This window comes from Penaeus chinensis, chromosome 40 (genome assembly GCF_019202785.1).
Source record: "Penaeus chinensis breed Huanghai No. 1 chromosome 40, ASM1920278v2, whole genome shotgun sequence".
NCBI classification, from domain to species: Eukaryota; Metazoa; Arthropoda; class Malacostraca; order Decapoda; family Penaeidae; genus Penaeus; species Penaeus chinensis.
Window position 1 is genome coordinate 2,958,026 of NC_061858.1, and position 26,302 is coordinate 2,984,327.

The window sequence follows — 26,302 nt, forward strand, 5'->3', positions numbered from 1 at the left end:
ATAAAATACATATAACAAGAGTACCTTTAGAGTGAAATGTAATTAATAACTGTTGTTAATAATACATAAGCGCATTATATTTGGACAAAACCAATTTTTTATTAGCAAGGGATATACCGTTAAGATTATTTTTAAACATAAAGACACGTATGCAGGATGGATAACATTTTTAATTCGGAATCTAAACAGACAAGCAGGCAGATCGAGTCAGAGTGTCTGAGATTTCATGGGATTCGAAGTTCCAAATGACTCATTCTAATGAAGCAATTTAGAGGCGTGTTATTTTGTGGGGACGCGTTATCCGCACAGTTAATTTTCGTTGCCTAATGCCAGTCGTACATACTCCTCCGCCCTTGCCGTTCTCTTCTTCTCTTTCTGTCTACGTTGTCTCTTCTTTTTTCTTCTCCTCTATCTTTCTTTTTCTTTTCTCCTCCTTTCTCCACCTTTCCTCTTCTTCCTTGTTGTTCTGTCTTCCTCCTTCCGCCTCCTCCGCCTCTTATCTTCCTATCATCCTTCACCCTCTTCTTCCTTCTCCTTCCTACTTTTCTTCCCCCTCCTTTTATCTACCTATTTTCCTTCTCTTCCTTCCACCTCCCTCCTACCTTCCTTCTCACTATCTTCCACCCCCTGCACTCCTCTCTCCCTTCTTCCTTCCGTCTCTTTCTCCCTCCTCCTTCCTACCTTCCTTCTCCCTATCTTCCTCCTCCCGCCCTCCCCTCTCCCTTCTCCACCTCCTTCCTATCTTCCCCCGTCCTTTCTCCCTATCTACCCCCGTCCTTTCTCCCTATCTCCCCCGTCCTTTCTCCCAATCTTCTTCCTGCTCCACCTTTCGCGAAAGTCCTCATCAAAACACCATTACGGGCGAATGACATAAATCCGACGACGGGCGCCATATATTATCGGAGCGCCTCGTGGTCGCCCCGGCAGAAGGTAATTATTTCCCCCAGGGCAACCTCTTCCCACAGTGTCATTATGCAGCTCATTTCACCGGGCGACACAAGGCGCTCTTTCGACACGGAGCGTTCACTCGACACAAAGCGCTGACTCGAGATTACGTTCGTTTTACACGGAGCGTTCAGTCGAGACAAGGTGTTGGATTTACATTTTCTTCGACACGAGGCGCTGGCTTTGACACCGAGTTCATTCGACACGAGGCGCTGACTTGACACCGAGTTCATTCGACACGAGGCGCTTTTTTTGACACCAGTTTCATTCGAACAAGCCCTTTTGACACCAGTTTTGACAAAGGTTTTCTTTGACACGGGTTTTTTGACACAAGGCCCCTTGGCCCCTTTGACACGGATTTTTTCATTCACAAAAGGCGCTTTTTTTTTTAACAAGAGTTCATTAAAAAAAAGGCGCTGAACCCTTTTGACCAATTTTCTTTCCCCCGAACATTTCGCCTTTTGAAGATTTTTTGAAAATAATTTCTTTTGAAAAAAAAAATTAAAAAAAAGGTTAAAAAAATTTTAAAAAAATTTTTATAAAAAAATTTTAAAAACCTCGGCACCCCCAAACTACACCCCATTTTTTTTTACAAAATTTTTTTTTTCCACTTTTAAAAGGGGATTTTTGGGTTTTTTTTTTTTTTTTTCAACGTCTTTTTTTCCCCCCCCTTTTTTTTTTCCCCCCCTTCTTCTCCCTTTTCCCCTTTTTTAATTTTCGTCTCTTTAGTTTTTAATTTGTTTTTTTTTTTTTTTAATTCCCCTTTTGGGTAATTTTATAAGAAAAAAAAAAAAAAAAAAAATAATTTTTATTTAAAATAAATTATTAAAATATTTATTATTTTTTTTTTTTTTTTTTTTTTTTTTTTTTTTTTTTTTTTTTTTTTTTTTTTTTTTTATTTTTTTTTTTTTTTTTTTTTTTTTTTTTTTTTCCCCCCCCCTTTTTTTTTTTAGAATTTAAATCATAGGTTGCCTGCTTTTTTTTTTTCTTTTTAAATTTCATTTCTTTTTTTGGGTTCCTTTTTTTTTCAAATTTTTATTTTTTTTTATTTTTAAATTTTTAATGAATTTTTTTGTTTTTTTTTTTTTTCCTTCCCTTTTTGGTCGCTCCTCTCTCTCTCTCTTCCCCTCTCTTCTCTTCTCTCTCCCCTCTCTTTTTCTCTCTCTCTCCCCCCCTCTCTCTCTCATCTCTCTCTCTCTCTTCTTTTTTTTTTTTTTTTTTTCCCCCCTTTCTCCCTTCTCCCCTCTTTTTTCCTTTTTTTTTTTTCCTTCCCCCTTTCTCTCTCCTTCCCCCTCCCCTTTTTCTTTTTTTTTTCCCTTTCTTTTTTTTCTCTCCCTTTCCTTTTTTCCTTTTTTTTCCCTTTTTCCCCCCTTCTTTTCTTTTCTCTTTTCTTTCTCCTTCCTTTCCCTCTCTCCCTTTTCCTTTTCTTCTTTTTCTTTTTCCCTCCCCTCTTTTTTCCCCTTCTTCTTCCTTTTTTTCTTTCCTCCCCTTCTTCCCCCCCCTTTTCCTCCCTTTCCTTGGGCAAAACCCTTTTTCCCTCCCCCCCCTCCTTTCTCCCTTTCCCCCCTTTCTCCCCTATCTCCTCTCCATTTCCCCCTATCTTTCCTTTCCTCCCTTCACTCCCTCTCTCCTTTCTTTTCATTTTCTCTTTCCGTCTCCCTCTACTTCCATCCCTTCTTTCCATTTCCTTTATTTTTCTTTTCTCCTCCCCCCTTCCCCTTTCTTCTACCTCCTTCTCCTTCCCTTTACCTTCCTCCCTTTCCCTCCTACCACTTACCTTCGCCTTGCCCTTCCCTATTCCTCCACCTCCTCCTTACCTCCGGCCTAACCTCCCCTCCCTCCCCCTCCTCCTTTCCCTCCTATATCCTACCCCTTACCTCCGGCCTCCCCTCCCCTCCCTCCCCCTCCTCCTTTCCCTTCTTCCTCCTACCCCTTACCTTCGGCCTACCCTCCCCTACCTCCCTCTCCTCCTTTCCCTCCTTCGCCATACCCTTCCCTACCCCACCCCCTCCCCCTCCTCTATTCCTTCCTTCGCCATACCCTTCCCTACCCCACCCCCTCCCCCTCCTCCTTTCCCTCCTTCGCCATACCCTTCCCTACCCCACCCCCTCCCCTGGAATAATAAGGGACCTCCCCTGACCTTCTACCTGGGTCTTCCACGCCCACCGAGATGTCTTCATCAGGTCCTTTAGGATTTTTACGCGGCGGGCTCATTCTTTTTCTCCGAAGGGTTTGTGATTTTCTATGGCTTGTGTTTCTGTCTTGGGAGGTGATAAAGTTAAAAATCTCTTCCTCTCTCTCTCTCTCTCTCTCTCTCTCTCTCTCTCTCTCTCTCTCTCTCTCTCTCTCTCTCTCTCTCTCTCTCTCTCTCTCTCTCTCTCTCTGTTTCTCTCTCTCTATGTGTTTATGTCTTTAAATAACAATTGTGTGTTTTAATATACTGATTTTGTTTTATCTTTTTCATTTTGTTTTAATGTCTCGTTCAAAAAGGAAAAAAAAAAGTCATCAGCACCTCATGTAAATATTCATGACGATTTTTTCGAAGATAATAATCTGCCTAAATACAGTCCACGTTTTTCTTTTTTTTCTAATTTCGTTAGAGACCGAACCGCGACAGGTGGACAATTGCGCCACAGTAGTGTTATGCAAAAATACATTTTGTGTTTTAGAGACAAAAGCTTGTGGGTTTTCAGGTACTCACCCACTCTCTCTCTCTTTCTTTCTTCCTCTTTCTCTCTTTTCCTTCTCTCTCTCTCTCTCTCTCTCTCTCTCTCTCTCTCTCTCTCTCTCTCTCTCTCTCTCTCTCTCTCTCTCTCTCTCTCTCTCTCTCTCTCTCTCTATCTCTCTCTCGCGGTCCCCGTGAGACCCTGAGGAGAAGTCCATCTCAAGGTCTCATTTAAAAGCCTCGAGACCACCAACAGGCTAACGTAGCGTGAGGTGTTCGAGCCGTCGCCAAGACTGTCAACTAGGCTTTGTTTGTTTCTTTATTTATTGTAAAGATTGGATTGGTATTTTGTGATTCGGTTTTGCTAAATATTACTAAATCACTCCTTATTAAGATCATGTCTTAGGATGGATTTATATAGTTTAATAAAACCTTTCCAAGGGAAAGCTAGACATCCCCTTGATCGGAATCGAAGTCGAGGAGAACGCTTCGAAATGCGCTCGGCCACGTCATCCGGGCAACCTCAAACAAGAGATAAATTTTAGCCATCACCGCCTTTGGATTGAACAATTAGGCATCACAAGAATTATACGATCAAACTTCAGACTTTCTTTGATTTACTGGGATCGCGGTTGGGATATGTAATGATGTGTGCTTTGTTAAAATATTAGGGTGTTTTTTTGTTTTTTTTCTCGTGCGTCGGTTGGATGCTTTTAATGTTGGGTTGGCTGTGTTCTCTCTCTTTGTCTGTTGTGATGTGTTTATCGCTCTTTATCTGTTTATCAGCTAATCCATCGTCGTTTATTTATCTCTTTTATAAATCTTTGTCTATTTGTTTTTGTTAATAGTTATCTACTTGTTTTTTTTTTTATCAATCTATTTGTCTATTTATCAGTCTATATCTAATTATGCTTAACAATTTCCATCCACTTCTTTCGTTATCAATCATTTCATCTATTTATCAATCTTTACATACTTACGTTTATCAATATTCACCTACTTCATCCTTTTTTATTATTTTTGTATCTTATTTCTCATTCTCTCTATTCTTATTTCCTAACCAACCCACTTAAATACAGGTCGTTTAAACCATCAAACACGCGCTTTAATAAACCCAAAACCCAGACCTCAAATTCCGCCAAAAAATCGTGCCTCAGAAATCACTTAAGACTAATTTTCTCAACTTACTCCTTAACCTTAAACGACTCTTTTATTTTCTTTCTTTCTTTTCAATTATCTCTTATTCCTCGTTTATATATATTTTCTTATATTTTGTTATTTGTCTTTTTTTCTTTTCTTTCTCTCCTTCTTCTTAATGACATTTTTTTCCTTCAGAGTAACGATTGTTTTTCCTGTATCGAAGAAGAGAAGGGATAACGAAGGAGAAAGACAAGATATACGCGCTCCAGCCTTCACGTTTTGAGAAGTAATAGTTTCCGTTGACGTTTACGTGGAGGGGGAGGGAGGGGGGAAGGTGGAAGGGAGGGAAGGAGAGAGGGGAGAGGGGAGGAGGGAGGGCAGAGGAGAGGGAGGGAGGGAGGCATACAATCAGACAGACAGAGAGAGAAAATGAAAGATATTTTGAGAATAGGGAAGAGGAAGATATGGAAAAATATATATATATAGATATATAGATAGAGACTGGCATAGAGAAGATGGAGACGGACAGACAGCTAGACAGACTTCTTTTCTCCCTCTCTCCCACACGTTCTCCCCCATCCTTCCTCCCTATCTCTTTCCTCCTTCCTTCCCTCCGTTCCCCTCTCTTCCAATCTCCATAGACCAATTTCACGGAGCGTTGGCCCCGGCGTCTCCAATGATGTACTGGAGAGGAGCAGCGGACGAGAGTAAATCAATCCCCGGCCGCCCGATGATAAACGGCGGAGAGAGGAACCAATTCCTCGGATACAATGGCCGCCACTCTGTCAAGTGTGCAAGCAGTCTCTCTCTCTCTCTCTCTCTCTCTCTCTCTCTCTCTCTCTCTCTCTCTCTCTCTCTCTCTCTCTCTCTCTCTCTCTCTCTCTCTCTGTCATGTGAATTATGGGATTTTGATGGATTTTGGTGAAATATGATGTCTTGGTTTTTGTGCAAGTAAAGCGTTGTTTTTGTATGTACGGAAATGTTTACACACACACACACAAATAAATATATATATATATATATATATATATGCATGTATGTATGCATGCATATATGAACACAGTAACGCAAACGTAAACACACGCACACACGCTTACACATCTTCAGAGTTCACTTATACTACATATGTACATACACACATTTATATATATATGTGTGTGTGTGTATGCATGAATATATATATATAAATATATATACATAAATGCATTCCATACACATATTGTGTATAATACATATATATACATATAAATATATATACATACTTAAATGCATTACATGCACATATTGTGTATAATACATATATACATACATATATGTGTGTGTGTGTGCGTGTGTGTCACACACGCACACGCATAACAGAAGAACCGCCACAATTCAAAATAGGTTTACAAGCTGCCAAGTAAAGCAAAGGCGTCATGCATGGGTAACAAAGGAGTACCTGTGATTAAGCGCTTGTAGGCCTTAGGCAAGTCATAGGCCTAGCTCGGCGGGTGTCAGGTGTGTGAGCGGAGGAGCCAGGACGTCAGCGCGGAAGGGTGTTCAAAAGGGTGACCTAAAGGGAGCCAAATGGAGGGATTTCACCCTTACTTGCCTCTTCTTGTTTCCCTTTCGCACTCTTGTTTCGTCCTCTGTCCTCTTTATCCTTTGCTTTCCATCCCTTCACCTTTCTTATTTCTTCCTTCTCATCCCCTTTCACCTTGTCTATCTCTCCCTTCTCTCTTTCTATCTTTCCTTGTCCTCCCTGTGTGGTGCAGCGGTAGCGTTCTCGTCTAGCAATCTTGCTGACCTGCGTTCAAATCCCTCGCCGCCAGTGGATGGTAACCCCGGCCATTCCTTGCACACAGGGGATAGTTTAGAAGCAAAATGAAACAGACAGTATGTCACACCAAGAATATCCATTGTAATAAATGGAATCAAAACTAAACTTAAAAAAAAACAACTTTAAACTTTAAAAAAAAACTTTCACCTCCTCGCACTTATTCGCTATTTCAGTATCTCTCTGCCCCTTCCATCGCCCACCTTGTCTCTTCCTTTGCCTTCCCTATATCTCTCTGTCTACCCTTTCACCCTCATATTTCATCCACTCATTCACCCTCTCTATCTCTCGCCTTCGCCCTTCCTATCTCTCCCAGTCTCTCCCTTCGCCCTTCCTATCTCTCCCTACCTCCCTTTCACCCTTTCTCTGTATTTCCCCTTTCCATTCTTTCACCCTCCTTCACCCTCTCTTGTCCTTGTCCTGCTCACCCCTTCATCGTTCTTATCTCCCCCCCCCCCCCCCCGCCTCTATACCTTTGCCTTCTCTATCTCTCCTTACCACCCTCACCTTTTTTATCTCTCCCCTCCCTCCTTACCTTTTTTGTCTCCCCCCTTTACCTTCTCTCTATCTTTCTCTACCTACCCCTAACATTTCTTATCCCTTTCCCTGACCATCCTTTTAGCCTCTCTATCTCTTCCTATCCCCTACCCCCCCACCTTTCTTATCTCTCTCCTTGCCCCTCCCCCCTTTCACCCTTATCTCTACCCCCCACCAACCCCCCCCCCCACACACACAAACGCCCATCACCCCAGGTACAGGAGACAACACAAACACTCACTTGGGTCCCGATTATCATTCAAAGCTTTTTTTTCCCACAAACAACAAAGAAACAAGAGATAAGGATCATTCATCTGTTTGTTTGTTTGTCTTTCTTTCATTACTTACTATCTTCCTATCTCGTTTTACTCAATTTCTGTGACATTTCTCCATTACGCTTTCTTATTTTGCTTGTGTGCTGTAAAGAGCTTCGGAATTGAATAGAGAACGGTGATATATATATTTTTTTATTTAAGTGTCCCTTGAAATGCGTCATCTTCTCATTTTCTCTTTAAGATGTTTACAAGTTCGAAGAGGGGAAATAGGAGCAAAGAAATGAGAGAGGGGAAGAGGTATAGAAATAAAAGAGAATATACGAGAGCGGGAGGGAGGGAGGGAGGGAGGGAGGATAGAAAAAAGAACAAAGAGATGCAGAAAGACAGACACAGACAAAGAGAGAGAGAGAGTGAGAGAGAGAGAGAGAGAGAGAGAGAGAGAGAGAGAGAGAGAGAGAGAGAGAGAGAGAGAGAGAGAGAGCGAGACTGAAAGACAGATAGGTAGGTAGCCAGAGATTAAAGAAAAATAACGTAAGAAAAGAAATAAACAAACAAAAATACATCAATCGTTTTCTCAGACCATATTTTTTTTTTTTCTTTTGTTATCTCCGTTCTAATCTCTTGTTATTTTCTCAGCGTGCATTCCCTCATTTGCATACAAGAATAAGTATCAGTCACGACCACACGGGGCGAAAATTTAAACTGGATCCATTGATTATTAGTGATTTAAACTGATACCGCGCTGTCGCCAGGTCGCAATTAAATAGGATGGTAATATTTTCTGTGTATAAGAATAGATTTCGCTTTACTTCACTAGTATTAGGGCTGATTTTAAAGAGAGTCGTTTTATTGTCTCACTTGTAAAATGTGTGGATATACTAAATCGTAATTAGGTTTATCCATTGGGAAAATAAATATGAAAGTTCCTCTGCTGATTATTTTTGATGATTCCAAGTTATTTTAATTGATTTAAGGTGTCAGAGTTTTTTTTTTTCCTTTAGATCGAATGTGTCTTTACGATATCAAATCCGAGTCATTTTAATTGGTTTGCTGCGTCACATTTAATTTATCTTTATATGTTGTCGCCAGTACGCAACCCTGATCAACCCTATATCCCGCTCGTATTCCAGCGTTGTGAGTCCTCGGGCAGCGGCTTGACAATTATAGGTCTGGCGTTATTATCATAATATCCGTGTGCTTTAGTTTAGGAGACACGATTATGTTAATGAGAAGAGGAGCCCAAGGCCCTCGCGGCAATTTCTCGGTGTCTTAAGAGAAATTAATTGTGAGAATGGCGGAACCTTGCGTACCACCCCCTCGCAGCAAAGAAAACGGGATAAAGAAAACGGGAAGGTTGGAGAAAACAGGAAGAGAGGGAAGCGAAAGAGAAAAAAAATGGAAGAATGTGAAGATCGGGGGGAAATGTGATAAATGATAAATGGGGAGATGAAAACAAAAGAGGAAGGAAGATGGGAGGTTAATGTGTAATAAAAAAAAAGGCAGAGGTAGAAAGGGAAGCGAAAGGAAGAGATACCAAATATTGAAAGAAATCAAAAGAAAAGGCTAAAAAAGGCGAAGGTCAAGGACAAAAAAGAAAAGAAAAAAAGAGAGAAACGATAAAAATAATATCCGAAAAAATCGAAGGTAAACAAGAGAAGAAGAGGAAAGACCACGAAAAAAGAAAACAAAAAATCCTAATCTATTTCACTCCCTCTTTCTCCCTATTCAAGCGTCGTGTCTATTTCTCTCTATTTCAATTTCTGGTCTATTTCTCCCTCTTTGTTGTCTGCTCGTTAGTCGTAGTAGAGAAAGAGCCAAACGACCGGAAGACCAGACAGTAGTTCCGGGCTTTAAGTGCCTCAGTAATGGCGACGAGGTAACATGGCAGGTTCCTTAAACGTGTCTTAAATTTTGTCTAAATTCGATATAATTCTGGGTTAGTTACGGTAGAGTGGCCGTATTTGATGTTTCTTTCTTTTTCGTCCTATATTCGCCAGTTTATTGTGCTATTCGTCGTTCCAGGCAAAGAGTTTTGAATTCGTATAAACACACCTGACTTCAGTAGCAGTGCAGGCAGCTAAGATAGATGGGTAGATGAAGGTAGATGGATGGATAAGGCAGATCAGTAGCTAAGGAAGGTGGGTAGATAAAGTAGGTGAGTAGATAAAGTAGGTGGGTAGATAAAGTAGGTGGATAGCTAAGGCAGATTGGTAAACAAGGTACGTAGGTAGCAGATAGGTAACCTGAGGTAGATGGTTGAGATCATAGCCACGCCCACTTCTTTGTGAGGGGTAAGATCCGCCCCTCCTCCGAGGTCGCGCCCATTCGTCTCATCTCGCGGCGTTAATAAGACTGAGATTTATTATGTTCTTTGGCGTGGCATCTTCCGTCGGCCGCGGATGTGACTCCACAAAGGAAGGGTTGAGGGAGGTACGGCCCGCAGGATGAACTCTTGAGATACCGTTTCGTGTTGAGGGGTTAAATTATAGTTGGTGGGGGTGTTGTGTTGTTGTTAGTTCCGCTTTCTCTCGTTCTTTCTCTTTCTCTCTTTTTGTCTGTCTCTCTTGTCCTCTCTCTCTTCTTATCCTCACTCATTCTCTCTTGTCCTCTCTCTCTCTCTCTCTCATCCTAACACTCTCTCTCTCTTATCCTCTCTCTCTCTCTCTCTCTCTCTCTCTCTCTCTCTCTCTCTCTCTCTCTCTCTCTCTCTCTCTCTCTCTCTCTCTCTCTCTCTCTCTCTTTCCCACTTTCCTTCCCTCCCCCAGAATTTAAAACAACGAATAAAAGAAAACGACCGAAAAATCCCCGAGTGCAGCCCAGCGCACCCACTTGTTCCACTGACCACGCAAACACCATGTTATTACGGGCTCCTCCCCCACGCCTACGTGTGCCAAGTACCTGGGAACTGGCACTAGTGGGCGGGTGAAGGGGGCGTAGCAGGTGCCACTCAGGTTGTCGTCGTTCTTCCCAGCGTAATTCGGAAGACAAAGTCGCTTCATCGTTGGCAGCAGCTGTCCGGTGAGAGTTCGCTGATTTGGCTGTATTAAGCTGTCACGGCGTGCGGATATTTTTTTTTTCTTTCTCTCTCTCTCTCTCTCTCTCTCTCTCTCTCTCTCTCTCTCTCTCTCTCTCTCTCTCTCTCTCTCTCTCTCTCTCTCTCTCTTTCTCTCTTTCTCTCTCTCTCTCTTTCTCTCTCTCTCTCTCTCTCTCTCTCTCTCTCTCTCTCTCTCTCTCTCTCTCTCTCTCTCTCTCTCTCTCTTTTGGGGGAGGGTGTGGTGTTTTATTTTATTTTATTTTTGTTGTTGTTGATTTTCGAGTCTTTGAGCTTACGTCTTATTTTGTCGTATTTCTTTTTTTTTTATATTTCATTTCGTGGTTGATATTATGCTAACAATACTATTTTTTTAATGTTGTAACTTCCATATATATAGGGTGTGGATTATATAAGTCTTTGTTTGTTATGTTTTCTTTTGTTTTATTTCGCTATATTTTTACTTTATTTCGCGGTGGGTATTGACTATGGGATCGCGATGACTTAGCTGTTATGTGCTGTCAAGTTGTGATCTTTTTTTTTTACTGTGATTTTTTTTTTTTTTTTTTTTTTTACATTTTATTGTGTGGATTTTTAAGACGATTTTTTGTTATTTGTGCTTTTGGTTTGTTTTCTTTTATCTTTACTTTGATTGTTTGTTTCCGTTTCCATTTTTTTATGATGAGTAATCATTATTGCTCTAAAGTTCAATAGTTGTCTTGTTTATTATTAGTCAGTCATTTGTTGCTTTTTCACTTATTTCATCACATCTCTCTCCTTTTATATTTTCTTATAAACAACTGTAATGATGATATTTCCCTTGTGATGGATATTAATAGTTTATTTAATGTCAGCAATATGATAAATGATAACGATAATACGTGGAAATAATTCATCTAATTTTCGTATCAAGTTTGACGATTAATTTCTCAATGCATAATAATCTCTGGCCATTTTTTTTTTTTTTTTTTTTTGTGCAACATGATTAATGATGATATATGTTGCAGCGGCGAGAAACACGAGACTAATTGAGTGGTCAGCAGCTCGGTTTTAAATTGGTTTAAGCCATTTTTCAGTGTCTATTGTTGTTTATCATTAGTTATAGTGTATGTTGTTGTATCTGTCTTTCAGTCTATCTTTATATATACAGCATATGTTGCTTATCAATAAAAATATTACTGATACGATAGTTGAAACGAGAACTTTATCCTTTGGAATACAAAAATAATGATGATAACATAAGGAAAAATAATGATTTTGATGATAAAGATATGCAATGGTAGATGTAAGGCCTACATGAAAGGATTAAAAGAAAAACGAAGAGTGGGATAGTTAAAGATAACGATACGGATTGGAGATTTCAACGCAGCACCAGAAAGCAATCCACTAGGAGTCACGCCTCCCCCCCCCTACCCCACCCCCCGCCTCAAACACACACGCACACACAAACACGCACGCAAACACAAACACACACGCACACACAAACACGCAAGCACACACACACACACACACACACACACACACACACACACACACACATACACACACACATACACACCAACTACTCACTCCTTGGCTAAACACAACCACAGCAACCAAAATTCACGACGTATGAACCACAGCGACTAATATTCACACTATAACCACAACAGCTCCAACAATCAACATTCACGGAAAAAAAACCCACCACAACTCAATTATGGCCTATTTACAATCACAACAGTTCGAACCACCAACAACCAACAACCAAAATCACAATAAACCAAGGATAAAAACCACCATCCACAACCAGAGCAACGGCCATTCACAACTCACCAACCACCAATATTCACTCCCCCACCCAAACAACCACAACATCAACAACCAATATCCATAATTTTCGGTTGAAAATCGCCCGAATCGAATCAATTGGTCCGCTCTCCCAATCTCCTATTATGACGTCACGGGGGTCCGGCGCGGCGACTCGAAGGTTAGAGTCCTCGGTTGCAATTATTTATTTTGGGGCTTATTTGTTCTCGTTGTTTTGGGTTCGTTTGGTTATGGGCTGTTTGTTATTTTTGTTCGTTTGTCATTGAGGATATATATATATTTTTTTTTTTTTTTGCGCCGTTTTTTCTCCTTTTCTTCTTTTCTTTCTTCTTTTTCTTCTTCTTCATCTTCTTCTCTGAGTGAAGGGTGGTGGTGATTTATGTAGAGTTTTTTTGTATTGATGGTTATTTAAATTTAAAAAAAAACGCTATTGTGATGTTAATTTTATGCCAGAACCTCACCATCATCGCTTCAACACCATTATCATCATTGTTATTGGATCATCATATTCAATCAACGTACCACGTTTTTCTTATAATAAAAAATCAAATTGATATCGAGCAGACACCATACTCGAGAGAATAGTGTCTTGTATCCATCTATTCGAACATCACTTTAAAATTATGGTCATCATCGTCCGCACGGGAAATTCAATCTAAAAAATTCAGCCATTTTTTTCTCTCTCTGTCTTATTTTCCCTCTTTATCAGCGTGTCTCCAACGGCATTTCTTACGTTTGTTCCGCCTCCAAAGTCGCCCTGGAGTCATAAATCAGCGGAGTCGTCGGAAATGAGCATCGCGGTTTGATCCAGCTGCGACATGGCTGTGCGAATTAGGCAAGGGCGCCATCTGCCTTCGAATCGAAATAAGAATTAACCATTACTTCTCTTATCATTACCCTTTCTCGGGCGATATATCATCCCTTCGAAGACAGCCCCAGCCACATGCATATTTCACACTCCACCGACGGAATAATCTACGTAACAAAAACACCTTTCATTACGAGACCCCGACGGTGATAAACATGGGAAAAAAAGCTTCGCCTTCAGTAATGGCGGCGAAATGATGTGATGGCGGCCGGGCTGTGTTATGCGAACGTCGGGGATTGGAGGAGAGATATTGCCTTTTTTGTTTTATTTTATTCGAACGGCATGCAGGGGTATCGATCGCTTTATTGTCTGATTTTATTCGGCAAGAGGGGGGTCGATCACCTTTTGTTTTAATGGTTTATGCGAACGGCTGTTTTTGGAGATAGTCGATCGCTTTTTTTTTTTTTTTTTTTGTCGTATGTTACGCGAACGCCGAATAAGGAAATGTTATGCGAACGCTGGGAATTGGAAGGAAGAGATCAATGGCTTCTTTGTCTGACGGGGAATCGATCGCCTTTTGTTTTAAGTTATACGAACGTCTGGGCGTGTGGAGGGAAGGGGAGAAATCAATCACTTTTCGTCTTATTATATGCGAACGCCGCTTCGGTAGTGACGTATATTATGCGGAAGGCGTGGAACGAGAGAGAGAGGGGGGAGGGGGGGAGATCGATCACTTTTTAGTTCTATATCAGGCACTGTTATTAGCGACCGGAACGTAACTGATTTGAAATGGCAAGACGTGTAATTCGACAGTTGTTTAAGGAACAGGTGTGGAAAGCCTGGTTGTTTTAAAACAGAAGAACAATGACCTTTCGTGTAGGTGGCTTTCTGATATATATATATATATATATATATATATATATATATATATATATATATATATTATATGCCCGCGTGTTTTTTACTCATTTTTTATTGATATTTATTACTGTTATCCTCATTATTTAAGATAATATTCATACGATATGGATGGCAATATACAGGCCGGATATTGCATTAACACAAATAAGTCCAAACCACAATTACACAAAGATTAAATACAGATAATCATCTCAATGAAAAAAGAAAAAAGAGAGAGAAAGAGAAGAGAGAGAGAGAGAGAGAGAGAGAGAGAGAGAGAGAGAGAGAGAGAGAGAGAGAGAAAAGAGATAGAGAGAGAGAAAGTGAAGAGAGAAAGAGAAGAGAGAGAGAGATACAATCATGCTTACGAAAAGCACAAAACGCCTGCAAACAATCACCAGAATCTTACGCAACAAAGAACAATCAAGCAGCTCATAGAAACGGAGCAGGAAATAAGACAAAAAAAAAAAGAGAGAAGACAATAATAAACTTCAGCGCCCTTTGAGAAGCCACAAGGAGATGAAACGCCTTTTGAGTGAGGGAAGGATCGTCTGTCTGCTCGGCGGGGGGTCCCAGGGGGAGAGAGGGGGTCAGGGGCGGGGGTAGGAGGTGACCCCATCGACCCCCCGGGGCATTGCCGGTAATGAACAAGACTAAGGGTGAAAGCGCTTGTCTTGTGTCGAAGTCATCTCGGCTGTGAAGGTGGTTCGATGTCATTTATATTGGATAGTTTTTTAGTTTTATATATATATAATCTTTTTTTTTTTTTAAAGTATCTTTATTGATATTTTTTTCCTATTTTTTGGTAAAGTTATCCTTATCGAAATCGTCCCTTACGATTGTCATCTTTTCGGAAGTCATCCGTTTCATAGTTATTATAATTTTTTCGATGTCATTATTTACGAAGTCATTTTTAAGGATTCTTTTTTTCGAAGTAATCTCCGCCATCTCTTAGGCTTCTGCATTCCTCCCCCGCCGGTACCTCTGATTATATCCTGAGAGCGTCGACTCGCTTTTGGCAAAGTGAAAAATAATCACAAACATCATTTAAAGGGTAATTTTGGCTGTCGTGTATTTATTGTTGTCTTGGGATGTTTCGAAAACGATTTTTTATCTTTTCTCTTGTAATTTTGTTTCTCTTTTTTCTTCTTCTTTTATCCATTTATTTATTTCTTTTTTTAAATATTTTTTTCTAATGCTTTTTTTCCTTGTATTTCCCAATTTCCTTTTTTTTTTTTTTTCCTTCTTTTTTTCCTAGTCTCAAAGCTATCACGAAGATTTATGCAACGACCCACGAGTCAAGCATTTAGAAAGTGGGTTGAACAAAGAGACATTCAATTCGATTATAGTTGTAGGGAAGGCGATAACTATTATAATGCGAGATTTGGAAGTCTAACTCTCGGATGCTGTTGATGACGACCTTTCAAGGGATGAACAGTAATGATTCCGGGCACGTTATATCAGCAGGTGATTACGTGAGCACTTAATTACGGCATGAAAATGATTAACTCCCAAATCCCATCATAGCGTGTGACCCCCATAATTGACTCTCAGACATCGTAGTTTTTTTGTTACAACTCTCTCTCTCTCTCTCTCTCTCTCTCTCTCTCTCTCTCTCTCTCTCTCTCTCTCTCTCTCTCTCTCTCTCTCTCTCTCTCTCTCTCTCGGCAAGCAACTTTCGCTTTTTTTATCTTTGATCACTTAGGCGCGCAATTTAGCGTTCATTAACAGCAGCGCTTATCCGCACACAATAGGATCGGGAACGTCTTGTGCGTGATGCTCCTCTCAACTACAAGAGGATTGAACCCTATGATTGCCCGGCGCTGCGTGAACTTATACAGTATTTCACGGCTGGAGGCGTCGCTCAAGACAGGTCGTTGTGTTTTTGTCTGTCGTGTTTGTCTGTCGTGCTTTCCTTTTAGTTCGCCTCGTAATCAAACGAGAGATAATTACAGAGCTGCTGTTAAATGAGCGGTCATTAAGGCGCTCGTCGGAGATGGAGTTAGCGACTGTAATAGGGTTTTTAAGAATTCATTATTTTCTTTGATGTTTAAGTCACGTCGTATTAGATTTTAAGGTTTGAAGCAACAGAATTTAATTCCAACTTCCGATGAATAAAAACAAACGACAAGAATACACATATTTTAGATAAAAGAAAACGTAATGTTATTATTTCGGAAATGTATGCTAATCAAAGAAAATGGGAATACTATTCAAAGCCGTAGTGATATTATGAATCGAGAGAAAGAGACAGACATACAGACAGAAAGGTAGACATAGACGATAGATAGATATCTATAACATCAGCAGAGACAGAAGTAAAAGCAGTTTTTTTAAATTAATATTTAGCGCCGAAGAGCAAAAGCGTAGTTTTTTTTATTTGTTTCTTTGTTTTCCTTGTTTTGTGTTATACGATTCTTGTTTATTCACTCTTGGTTTTACTGCAATTTATGTATTTTTATGTTTCTTTTTTATTTTCGATTAAAGAGTTGATCTTAAAAAGCCACTTACTTAACATATTAATAAGTAATCAATTCCTTTATTTGTTTTTATTCTCGTTGCATTTTTTTCGTGCCTCACATTTTTACTTTCATTTTTATTCATTGATTCATTCACTCGATTCGCTTACGAATTCCGGCACTCGCTTCCTCATACACTCACTCATCCTTATACTCATCCTTTCGCTAACTCATCCATTTTCTCTTTCTTTCATTCATTTTGTCACTAATTCATCCATTTTATGTTGCATCCACTTACTCGTCCACTTATTTTCTCGCTAATTCATCCATTTTCTCGCACATTCTCTCACTCATCTTCTCATCTTCTCACCAAATCATTACTCCTTCATTTTCACTCATCAACTCATCCTGTCTTTAACTCATCCACTTACTCACTCACTCATCCTGTCGCTATCTCATCCACTCATCCTGTCTTTAACTCACCCATTTCCTCTAACATCCAGTCACTCATCCACTCACCCTGTCTTTAACTCACCCACTTCCTCTAACATCCACTCACCCACTCATCCGCGTATCCTTTCGCCAGATCATCCATCAACACGCGGACTTTGTAAACAGTGTGATTCTTAACCATCCATTACTCTCCGCGGGTGTATTCGAGAGTGACATAGTCGACACCTCGTATATCTCTCCTACAGCATCTTGGACGCGTCTTGGCGGTGATGATTTATGAGGGAGGGACAGAGGGGGTGGGGCGGAGGGAGAGGGAGAGGGGGTGGGGGGGGATGGGGGTGGTGGGGGAGAGGGAGAGGGAGAGGGGGTGGGGGGGATGGGGATGGTGGGGGAGAGGGAGAGGGAGAGGGGGAAGGGGAGGGGGAGAGGGAAGGGAGGGGAAAGAGGAAGGGAGAGTGGGAGAGGGGGGGAAGAGGAAGAGAAAGAGAGGGAGAGGGAAGGGAGAGGGGGAGGAAAAGGGAAGAGAGGGAGAGAGGAAAAGAAAGAGAGGGAGAGGGCTAGGAGAGGGAATGAAAAAGAAAGTGAAAAGATAGAAAGAGAAAAACAAAAACAGATTGAAAGATCGATAAAGAACACACACACACAAACACACACACAACGTAATAAAAACACACAAGGCGCTCTTACAGCCCAGAATCGATTAGCATTCTTCCATTCAAGACCATGAGCTTTGAATAGGAAACCCAAGACACGTTTCTGGTTCAATTCGCCCCCTTAACCCCCCCCCCCCTACTGTTGCTTCCCCATTTTTATCTCAGATTCGACCGCCTCCTTTTCTCGCTCTCTATCTATATTTTTATCTCTCTCTTTCTCTTTCTCTTTCTCTATCTTATTCTTTCTCTATCTTTCTCTTTCTCTCTCTCACCTACTCTCTCTCCTCCTCCTCCTCCTCCTCCTCCTCCTCCTCCTCCTCCTCCTCCTCCCTTCTCTCCACCTTTCCCCCACCTCTCCACCTCAAGATCTCCCTCTTCCTCAACCCCTTCCCCCTTCTCTCCTCCTCTCTCCAATCTCCTCCCTCTCCCTCCTCTCACCCACCCCCTATTTTCTTCTCTCCACTCCCCTCCCCCCACCTAAACCTCCACTCTCCACCCTCTTTCATCTTCTCCACCTTCCCCTCCATCCCTCCACCTCCTCTCCAATGTTCCACCTGATCCTCCATCACTCCACCCCCCCCCTCCCCCTCCCCCTCCTTCATGTCCCTCCTCCCCCCCTCCCTCAATCGCATCTCATGTACACACGATCTCCCAGGTGTTCCCACGAGATCATGTTCCCAACGTGTCTTTTGTCGCGTTAATAGACCGGGCCTTTTGCCGACATGCGTCCTTGCCCTCTCCCCCTCTCTCCTCCACTCATTTTCAAACTTCCCCTCCTCCTCCTCCTCCTCTTAAACTCCTTCCCCTTCCCCCTTCTCCTCCTTCTCCTCCTCCTCCTCCTTCTACTCCTCCTCCTCCTCCACCTCCACCTCCTCCTCCTCCTCCTCCTCCTCCTCCTCCTCCCCTTTCCTCCTCCTCCTCCTCCTCCTCTTAAAGTCCTTCTCCTTCCCCCTCCTCCTCCACCTCCACCTCCTCCTCCTCCTCCTCCTCCTCCTCCTCCTCCTCCTCCCCTTTCCTCCTCCTCCTCCTCCTCCTCCTCTTATAGTCCTTCTCCTTCCCCCTCCTCCTTCTCCTCCTCTTAACTCCTTCCCTTTTTTCCTCCTCCTCCTCCTCCTCCTCCTCCTCGTCCTCCTCCTCCTCCTCCCCCCCCCTTTCCTCCTCCTCCTCCTCCTCCTCTTAAACTCCTTCCCCTTTCCCCTCCTTCCTCCTCCTCCTCCTCCTCCTTCTCCTCCTCCTACCCCTCCCCCTCCCCTTCTCAAATCCTTCCCGCCCCCTTAGTTTTTTTCTTCAATTTGTATTTTTCTTTCTTTCTTTTTCTTTGTCTCTTCTTCCTTTCTCGTATTAATTATCGTTCTCCTTCTTCGGTTCTTCTTGATTTCCATCTTTTTTTTTCCTTTATTTTTGTTGTTTTTGTCTTTTGTTGTTCTCGTGCAACTTGATTTTCGTTTTCTCGATTTGTTTTACATGTATTTTTTTATGTATTTCTCTTTGTTTATTTATTCTCCCTCATTATACATTCAAGAGAGACGGACAAGACGTACAAAGACATGAGAAACGAACGAGGAAATAGAAAAGAGGGAAACAATTTAAAAAAAGAAGAAAAATGAAAGAGAAAGATAGTAAATCATAGTTAAAAACGAACGTAAGAGAGAGAGAGAGACAAACACGCACACGCGATTGGCTATTCGCCGCCGTTAATCTTCGCCAATCCCCGTCAGATTGCAGCGACATCAACAGCTCATGAATTACACAAGCTCTTCGTTATCTTGAGCGGCTGTTGTCGTTTTTATTTTCTTTCTTAATAAGCAAGGTGATTTGTGTTTTGTTTTTGTGTATTGTTTTTTTGTTTATTTTTTGTCATAAGAAAGAGCGTCGGGAAATGCGATCGTGTTTTGTTATTGTGTTGTTTACGGTGCTGTTTATTTTTGTGTTTTATCTGTTGTTGTATTTGCTTTGTTGCTGCTTTATTTAAAGTGTTCTGTAATTTGTATTTATATATTTTTCCTGCTTATGTATTCTTTTCTTTAGTATTTTTCCTGCTGTTGTATTTTCGTTGTTTAAGATACTGTATGTTGTTTTTGTATCTTTTTTCTGCCATTGTATTCGTGATTGTATTGTTGATTAAGGTGTTGTATTGTGGTATCTGCTATTGTATTATACAGTCGAATTTATTTTCCAGAGATATAATGAGTGAAGTGTATTGTCTCGTATAATACTGAGTATAATAAATTTATTTGATTTGACTCCACAAAAAAATACATTTTCTCTTCGTCTTTATTTTCCTCAGATGCAATGATCAGACAGTCTTTAGCCAAGAGGAAATATGTATTTTCGCAAAACGGTAAAGAGAGAATGATACAGAAATATTTTCAAGATGGCGATCAGTTCAGTCAACTTAATAGCGAGTGAATAGCAGGAAATGAAGCCTCCTTTATAGATACGTCTGTCCTTATCTGTCTGTCTAATTCTTTTTCTTCTTGTGCTAAGTGGTTTTGCCTCTGGCCGGCTGTCTTTCTCTCTGTCTGTCCGTCGGTTTGTTTGTGTCTGTTTCTTTTTCTCTTTCTCTTTCTCTTTCTCTTTCTCTTTCTCTTTCTTTCTCTTTTTCTTTCTCTCTTTCTTTCTCTATTTCTTTCTTTGTATCTCTCTCTTTCTTTCTCTCTTTCTCTCTCGTTCTCTCTCGTTCTCTCTCTTTCTTTCTTTCTTTCTTTCTTTCTCTCTCTCTCTCCCCCCCCCCCCCTCTCTCTCTCTCTCTCTCTCTCTCTCTCTCTCTCTCTCTCTCTCTCTCTCTCTCTCTCTCTCTCTCTCTCTCTCTCTCTCTCTCTCTCTTTTTTTTCTCTCTCTCTCTTTTATCTCTCTCCTTCTCCTTCTCCTTCTCCTTCTCCTTCTTCCTCTCCTTCTCCCATTCCCTCTCACTCTCATTCTCACTCTCTCACTCTATCACTTCCTCCCTCCCTCCGCGTTGATTGGTCGTAAGATCACACAACCGGGGATGCGACGCGTAAATAGTAAATCGGCGATGCATTACGCCCTTGAAGTCAGGGATACATCATGTAAATAATAAATCTTTGAACCCTGACGGAGGTTTGAGAGTAAGGTGCAGGTAGGAATGTTGTAACGGCGCTCGATGGCAGAGCAGATAGACTTCCGCTCGATGTTCACAATAAGGAGATTGGTGTGTTAATGAGGGGAGAGGGGGAGGAGGGGAGGGGAGAGGGGGAGGAGGGGAGAGTGGGAGGAGGGGAGGGGGGCAGAGTGGGAGGAAGGGAGGGAGAGTGGGAGGAGGGGAGGGGAGAGGGAGAGAAAGGGAGAAGGTGAGAGAAAGGGACAGAGAGAGAGAGCGAGAGAGAGAGACAGACCGACAGACAGACAGACAGACAGACAGACAGACAGACAGACAGACAGACAGACAGACAGAAAGAAAGAAAGAAAGAAAGAAAGAAAAAGAAAGAGAGAAATAGACAGGTAGAAAGAAAGAAAAATAAAGAGAGAGAGACACATAAACCCTCATCTGCTTGAGACCGAGATTCCTGTACCCGTCACTTAACCACCTCTCCTCTTCTTCAGCAGGAGGTGCGCACAGCGTGTACAAGCCTGTACCGCCCCCAAAGCCGTACGGCAGTTCAGCATCAGCCTCCCACTCGGGGCCCGGCGCTGGCCTCAGCACGGAGGAGCAGCAACAGCAGGCAGGAACATCAAGGGAGCAGGTGGCGGCCGTTATTGGTGAGTGTAATGTGCAGTCATTCGAAATTGCTGCGTCGCCAGGAGGTTGCACGCGAAGAATGCTCGTGCTTATTTTAAACTCTTCTATTATATGTATATATATTTATACTGTGTATGTGTGTGGACATATATATATATATATATATATATATATATATATATACACACATATATATATATTATAAATGTATATATTATATGATATGTTTATATACACATATGTGTGTGTATGTAGATAGATATGAATGTAGACTTTACTGATATTTGTTGAAATGCTCGTTTAGTTATTTAGATTTCTGCATGAACGTTTTTGCTTGCACCGTGTTACGAACAGCAAGGATGTCAAATTGATTGCCGAAAATAGAAAAAAAACTTTCATGTAAATTCGACTCCCATATGAAAACCAGGTAATGAAAAGAGCAACAGTAACAGGTAATAGTAACAGCAACAAGTTAAAACAATAGAATCAGGTACTAGTAATTAAATCAATCACTAGCAATGAAATCAGCTAATAGCAACAGCACCACTAACAAGCAGCAAAGACGTTTATTGCAAGCCTCGGCTAATTGCTCCCAAAGAAATGCCCCTTCGACTCTCCGGCGCATAACAGGTGTTTGCCATTCCCAGGGTCGGCGCTGCAGGCAGGTCCACCCCCTCTGCTGCCCCACATTCTCGTGACGGATCAGGGTCACTTCCACACGCACTCGACAAAGTTTCCTGTGAGTATTGTGATTGGATTTTCCTCTGTTGTTGATGTTTTGGGTTGGTGTTGTCTTGTGTGTGTTTGTTTTGGTTTGTTTTTAACCCCTTTGCAGGTGGAAACCGGTACTAAAAGGAGAGGGAGAGGGAATTTCTTTTAAAAGAATGATAATGATTTAATGAGTTGTGGTTGAGGATCTGTAATTCATATCATTTAGGAGTTACGTGTTTTGTTGGCATTGCATCTGAATTACGTCATTCTTAGCGAAAGTGCATTGCCCGAATAATCAATGACGTAATCTCCATTGTGGAATTTACCCATCCTCACCCATAGCCCTTTTTTTCTGCACTTGTCACAAAGAAACAAGGATTGCATTCCGTAACACAGTCAGCACCAGCGCACAGACACACGCACGCACGCACGCACGCACCTGTGGCTCGAAGCTGTTTTAAGTCTCTGCTTCTAAGTCAGCGATGTCTTGCTCAGCACATGACTTGTTGACTTAAGGCAGTTATTTATCATTATTATTATTTTTTTATTATTATTATTTTTTTTTTATTATTTTTTTTTTTGAGTTGCTTTCCCAACGAAGAGAAACAGAAGAAAGAAGAAAGTTCTTTATATCCCGCCTCCTTCGCTAAGAAAGGAAAAAGAAAAGAAGAAGAAATAAAAGATAAATACATGAATAAATAGAACAAAATGTTACACCCGCCTTCACTCATAATTTACACGCCTTTTTTTCTCTCAATTTCCTTCATAATTTCCTAATTTCTTGAGTGTTTCTTAAACTCAACCTCCTCACGAACGAAAAAAAAAAAAAAAAAAAAAGTGGTTAAATTCCTCCTCCAAAAAAAGTATATAAAAAATTGTTAAACTCATTTTCTCACAATAAATAAAGAAATAAAGAGATAGAAGATAAATTCCTCAGAAGAAAAAAAAGATAAATAGATAAATAGATAAAAATGAATGAATAGAAATATGTAAAAAAAAAAAAAAAATAAATGCCATATTGATTTTTTTTCTTTCTTTTTTTTGAGTCGTTATAAAAAAGAAAAAAAAAGGAAAAATAAATATATGTTACACTTCAATTCTCTTCTTTCTTGTCTTTTTCTTTTCTTTTCTGAGTCGCTTACAAAGAAAGAAAAACAGAAGAAAAACAAAGATAAACTGAAAAGAAGGTTAGACTCGCTCTCGCCCAGATTCTTGTAAAATATATAAGAATAATAAACAAAGAAAAAAGTAAATAAAAATAATAAACAAAGAAAATAGTAAATAAAAATAATAAACAAAAAACAGTAAATCAATAATAAGAAATAAAAAAATAGTAAATGAAAATAATAAACAAAAAACAGTAAATCAAAAATAAGAAATAAAAAGAATAAACAAAAAACAATAAATAAAACAATAAACAATAAATGGTAAATAAAGACTAACAAATAAGAAGTTGATAAATCGATAAAAAAAAACATTTTGAAGCCGCCCCTATCGATGTCTCTCACGGCCCGCGAGTTTCCGCCTTCTTGCCATTGTTGCGTTTCTGAAGAGGCTCTTGTTATGGTTTCCTCTCCTGCGCTCGCCTTCCGGGTCTCGCCTTGACTTTCTCTCTCTCGCTGCGGATCGTGGACTTTTTTTTAATCTCTGTCTGTTTGTCTGTCTGTGTTTTTTTCTGGTCTGTTTGTTTCTCTTTCTCTTTCTCGGTCTGTCTGTGTGTCTGTCTCTTTTTCTTTCTCATTCTCTCTTTTTCTCTTTTTCTCTTTTTCTCTTTCTCTCTTTCTTTCTCTTTCTCATTCTCTATTTCTCTTTCTCTCTTTCTCTCTTTCTCTCTTTCTTTTTCTCTTTCTCTCTTTCTCTCTTTCTCTCTTTCTCTCTTTCTCTCTTTCTCTCTCTCTCTCTCTCTCTCTCTCTCTCTCTCTCTCTCTCTCTCTCTCTCTCTCTCTCTCTCTCTCTCTCTCTCTCTCTCTCTCTCTTTCTCTCTGCCCTATCCCGGCCCACCCTCAGCATCCAACCCACCCTGGACAGTTAATTCACCCAGCGAACCACCCTTCACCCTACTCCGGCCCACCCTGCAACGTCTAACCCACCCTGTTACCTCCACCCCCCCCCTCCCCTACGGCCCTCCCCGACCCACTCTGTGGCCCACCTTAACTGGCTCCTCTGACGCACAGTTCCGAACCGCAACAGCTGACCTTTGACCTCGACCAGATTCCTGCAACTTAATGCATGATCAGAGGGAGAGGCGAGAGGGAGGAGGAGGAGGAGGAGGAGGAGGAGGAGGAGGAGGAGGAGGAGATAGAGGAGGTAGAGGAAGAAGAGAAAAAAGTTAAAAGGAATGGAGAAGGAAGAGGGGGAGGAAGTAGATGATGAAGAAGAAGAAAAAGATAAACAGAGGAAATACAGGAGAAGAAAAATAGAAATGGAGAAGGAGGAGGAGGAGGAATAAGAACAAGAAGGAGGAGGAGGAGAGAGAGGGAGGAGGAGGAGGAAGAGGAAATAGAAGAAGATAAAGAAGATAATCAGAGGAAATGGAGAAGGAAGGGGAGGAGGAAGAAGAACAAGGAGGAAAAGAAAAGAGGAAATGGAGGAGGAGGGGGAATAAGAGGAAGAAGAAGAAGGAGAAGAAGATAAACGGAGGAAATGGAAGAAAAGGAAGGGGAAGCGAGAGAGAGGACGAGGAATAGAGAAAGATGGAAAAGAAACGAAAAAAAAGAAAGAGGAGGAGAAATGAATTAGAAGACGGAAGATGAAAAACAAAGAGGAAAAAGAGGAAGAGGAAGAGGAGCGATAGGGACGCGAAAGGCGAGGAGGCGAACGGAGAGAGATTGCATGGGGTGTGTCGGTCGCCTGTGCATTGTTGCATGTGTGATGCAGGATGAAGAGATTGCATGAGACAATGAGAAGAAGATCGAGTTTAGAGGCGGAGTCAAGGAGGGAGGGGCGAGGGGGGGATAGGAAGGCGAGAGGGAGAGGGGGGGGTCATGAAGGAGAGGGGGGAGGGGAGAGGAGTCAGGAGGGAGGGGAGGAAGGGGGTAGGGTCAAGACGGATGGGGAGGGGGAGGGGGGAGAGTCAGAAAGGAGGGAGGATGGGGAGGGGGGGAGGGAGATCGAGTAGGAGGGATATTGAAGGAAGGAGTGAGGAGGGAGAGGAGGGGAGGGAGGGAATGGGGTAAGGGAGGAGGAGGAGGAAGGAAGGAGAAGGGAAGGAGGAAGGAGGAGGGGGAGGGAGGAAGGGCCAAGAGGAGGAGGAGGAGGAGGAGGAAGGAAGGAAGAAGAGGGGAAGGAGGAGGAGGAGGGAAGGGAGGGAGGAAGGGCAAGAGGAGGGGAGGGAGGGAGGAAGGGCAAGAGGAGGATAGGATGGAGGGAGTACACTGCATGATCTAACGGGCCTGTGCATGGGTGTTTTCCTAATTATTTATGGGTCAAATCCTGAGGCGTCGTGATCTTTCATTATTCATTCAATTTTTTACATTTTGTTTATTATTTCTTTGTCTCATGTTTGTTCATTTATTCGGTTCGTTTTATATATATTTTTATTTATTATCTGTTTTATTCATTCGTATATTTATCTATTTATCTGTTCGATTGATTTTTTTTTTTTTTTTTATATGTGTTTATTTTTTTTTATTAATTCATTATCATCAGTATTATTCATTAATTTACAATATATGCTGTTATTATTCTTTCCTAATGGATAAACGTGACTGCATTAAATACTTTTACTTGAACAAAAAAATATAAATCTCACACATAATTAACCGTAACACAACTGTGGGAAATTTCGAAGCATTATAATATCCTTAACTTTTAACGATGAAGATTGGCGCAGAATTTTGATAATTACGTCCCTGCTTATTATGATATTCGCAAGCACTTACAACTAATAACAATACTAACTCATAATTAGATAACTCTGGGATTAATGGCTATTAAACTAAATCACGTGCTATGCTCTTCATATAAACGTGGCAGATGAATCACTAGAATTTGGGTGATAAAGTTAGTATTATAATTGGATGAAGATGAGATTAACTTGCATGGTTTTTTTTAAATGTTTCTTTTAAGTGTTTCCTTTTTTGGGATATGTCTTGGCATGAATGGTTTAATTTTCTTTCATTTTTTTGTTTTTGATATGATGAAAATGACATGAATTTTCTAATTTTAGTGATTTTTTCCCTTCCACAGTAGATTAGATTTTGTGAAAATGATTCTCTGTTCATTTCAACATTTCGATTCCTATGCTTGCCGGATTTAAAGTTCTCTCTCTCTCTTATTATTCCTCCAATACCAATCTGTCAAGTAGACTTCAATAATAATGTAGTTTGATCATGGAGATAAAAAAGGTCACCTCTTGACTGACCTTTTTGGGTCACCTCTCGACTGACCTTTTCCCCTTC

At 41.0% G+C, this 26,302-nt stretch overlaps 1 protein-coding gene across 1 annotated transcript in view; it reads left to right on the plus strand.

Moving 5' to 3' along the window:
* Nucleotides 1-26,302, plus strand: part of LOC125047103 — a 102,787-nt gene that overhangs the window by 76,183 nt on the left and 302 nt on the right. Inside the window, exons 6-7 of the mRNA XM_047645211.1 lie at nucleotides 21,056-21,211; nucleotides 21,839-21,930. Coding sequence (XP_047501167.1) covers nucleotides 21,056-21,211; nucleotides 21,839-21,930 — 248 coding nt within the window. The remainder of the gene's footprint in view (nucleotides 1-21,055; nucleotides 21,212-21,838; nucleotides 21,931-26,302) is intronic.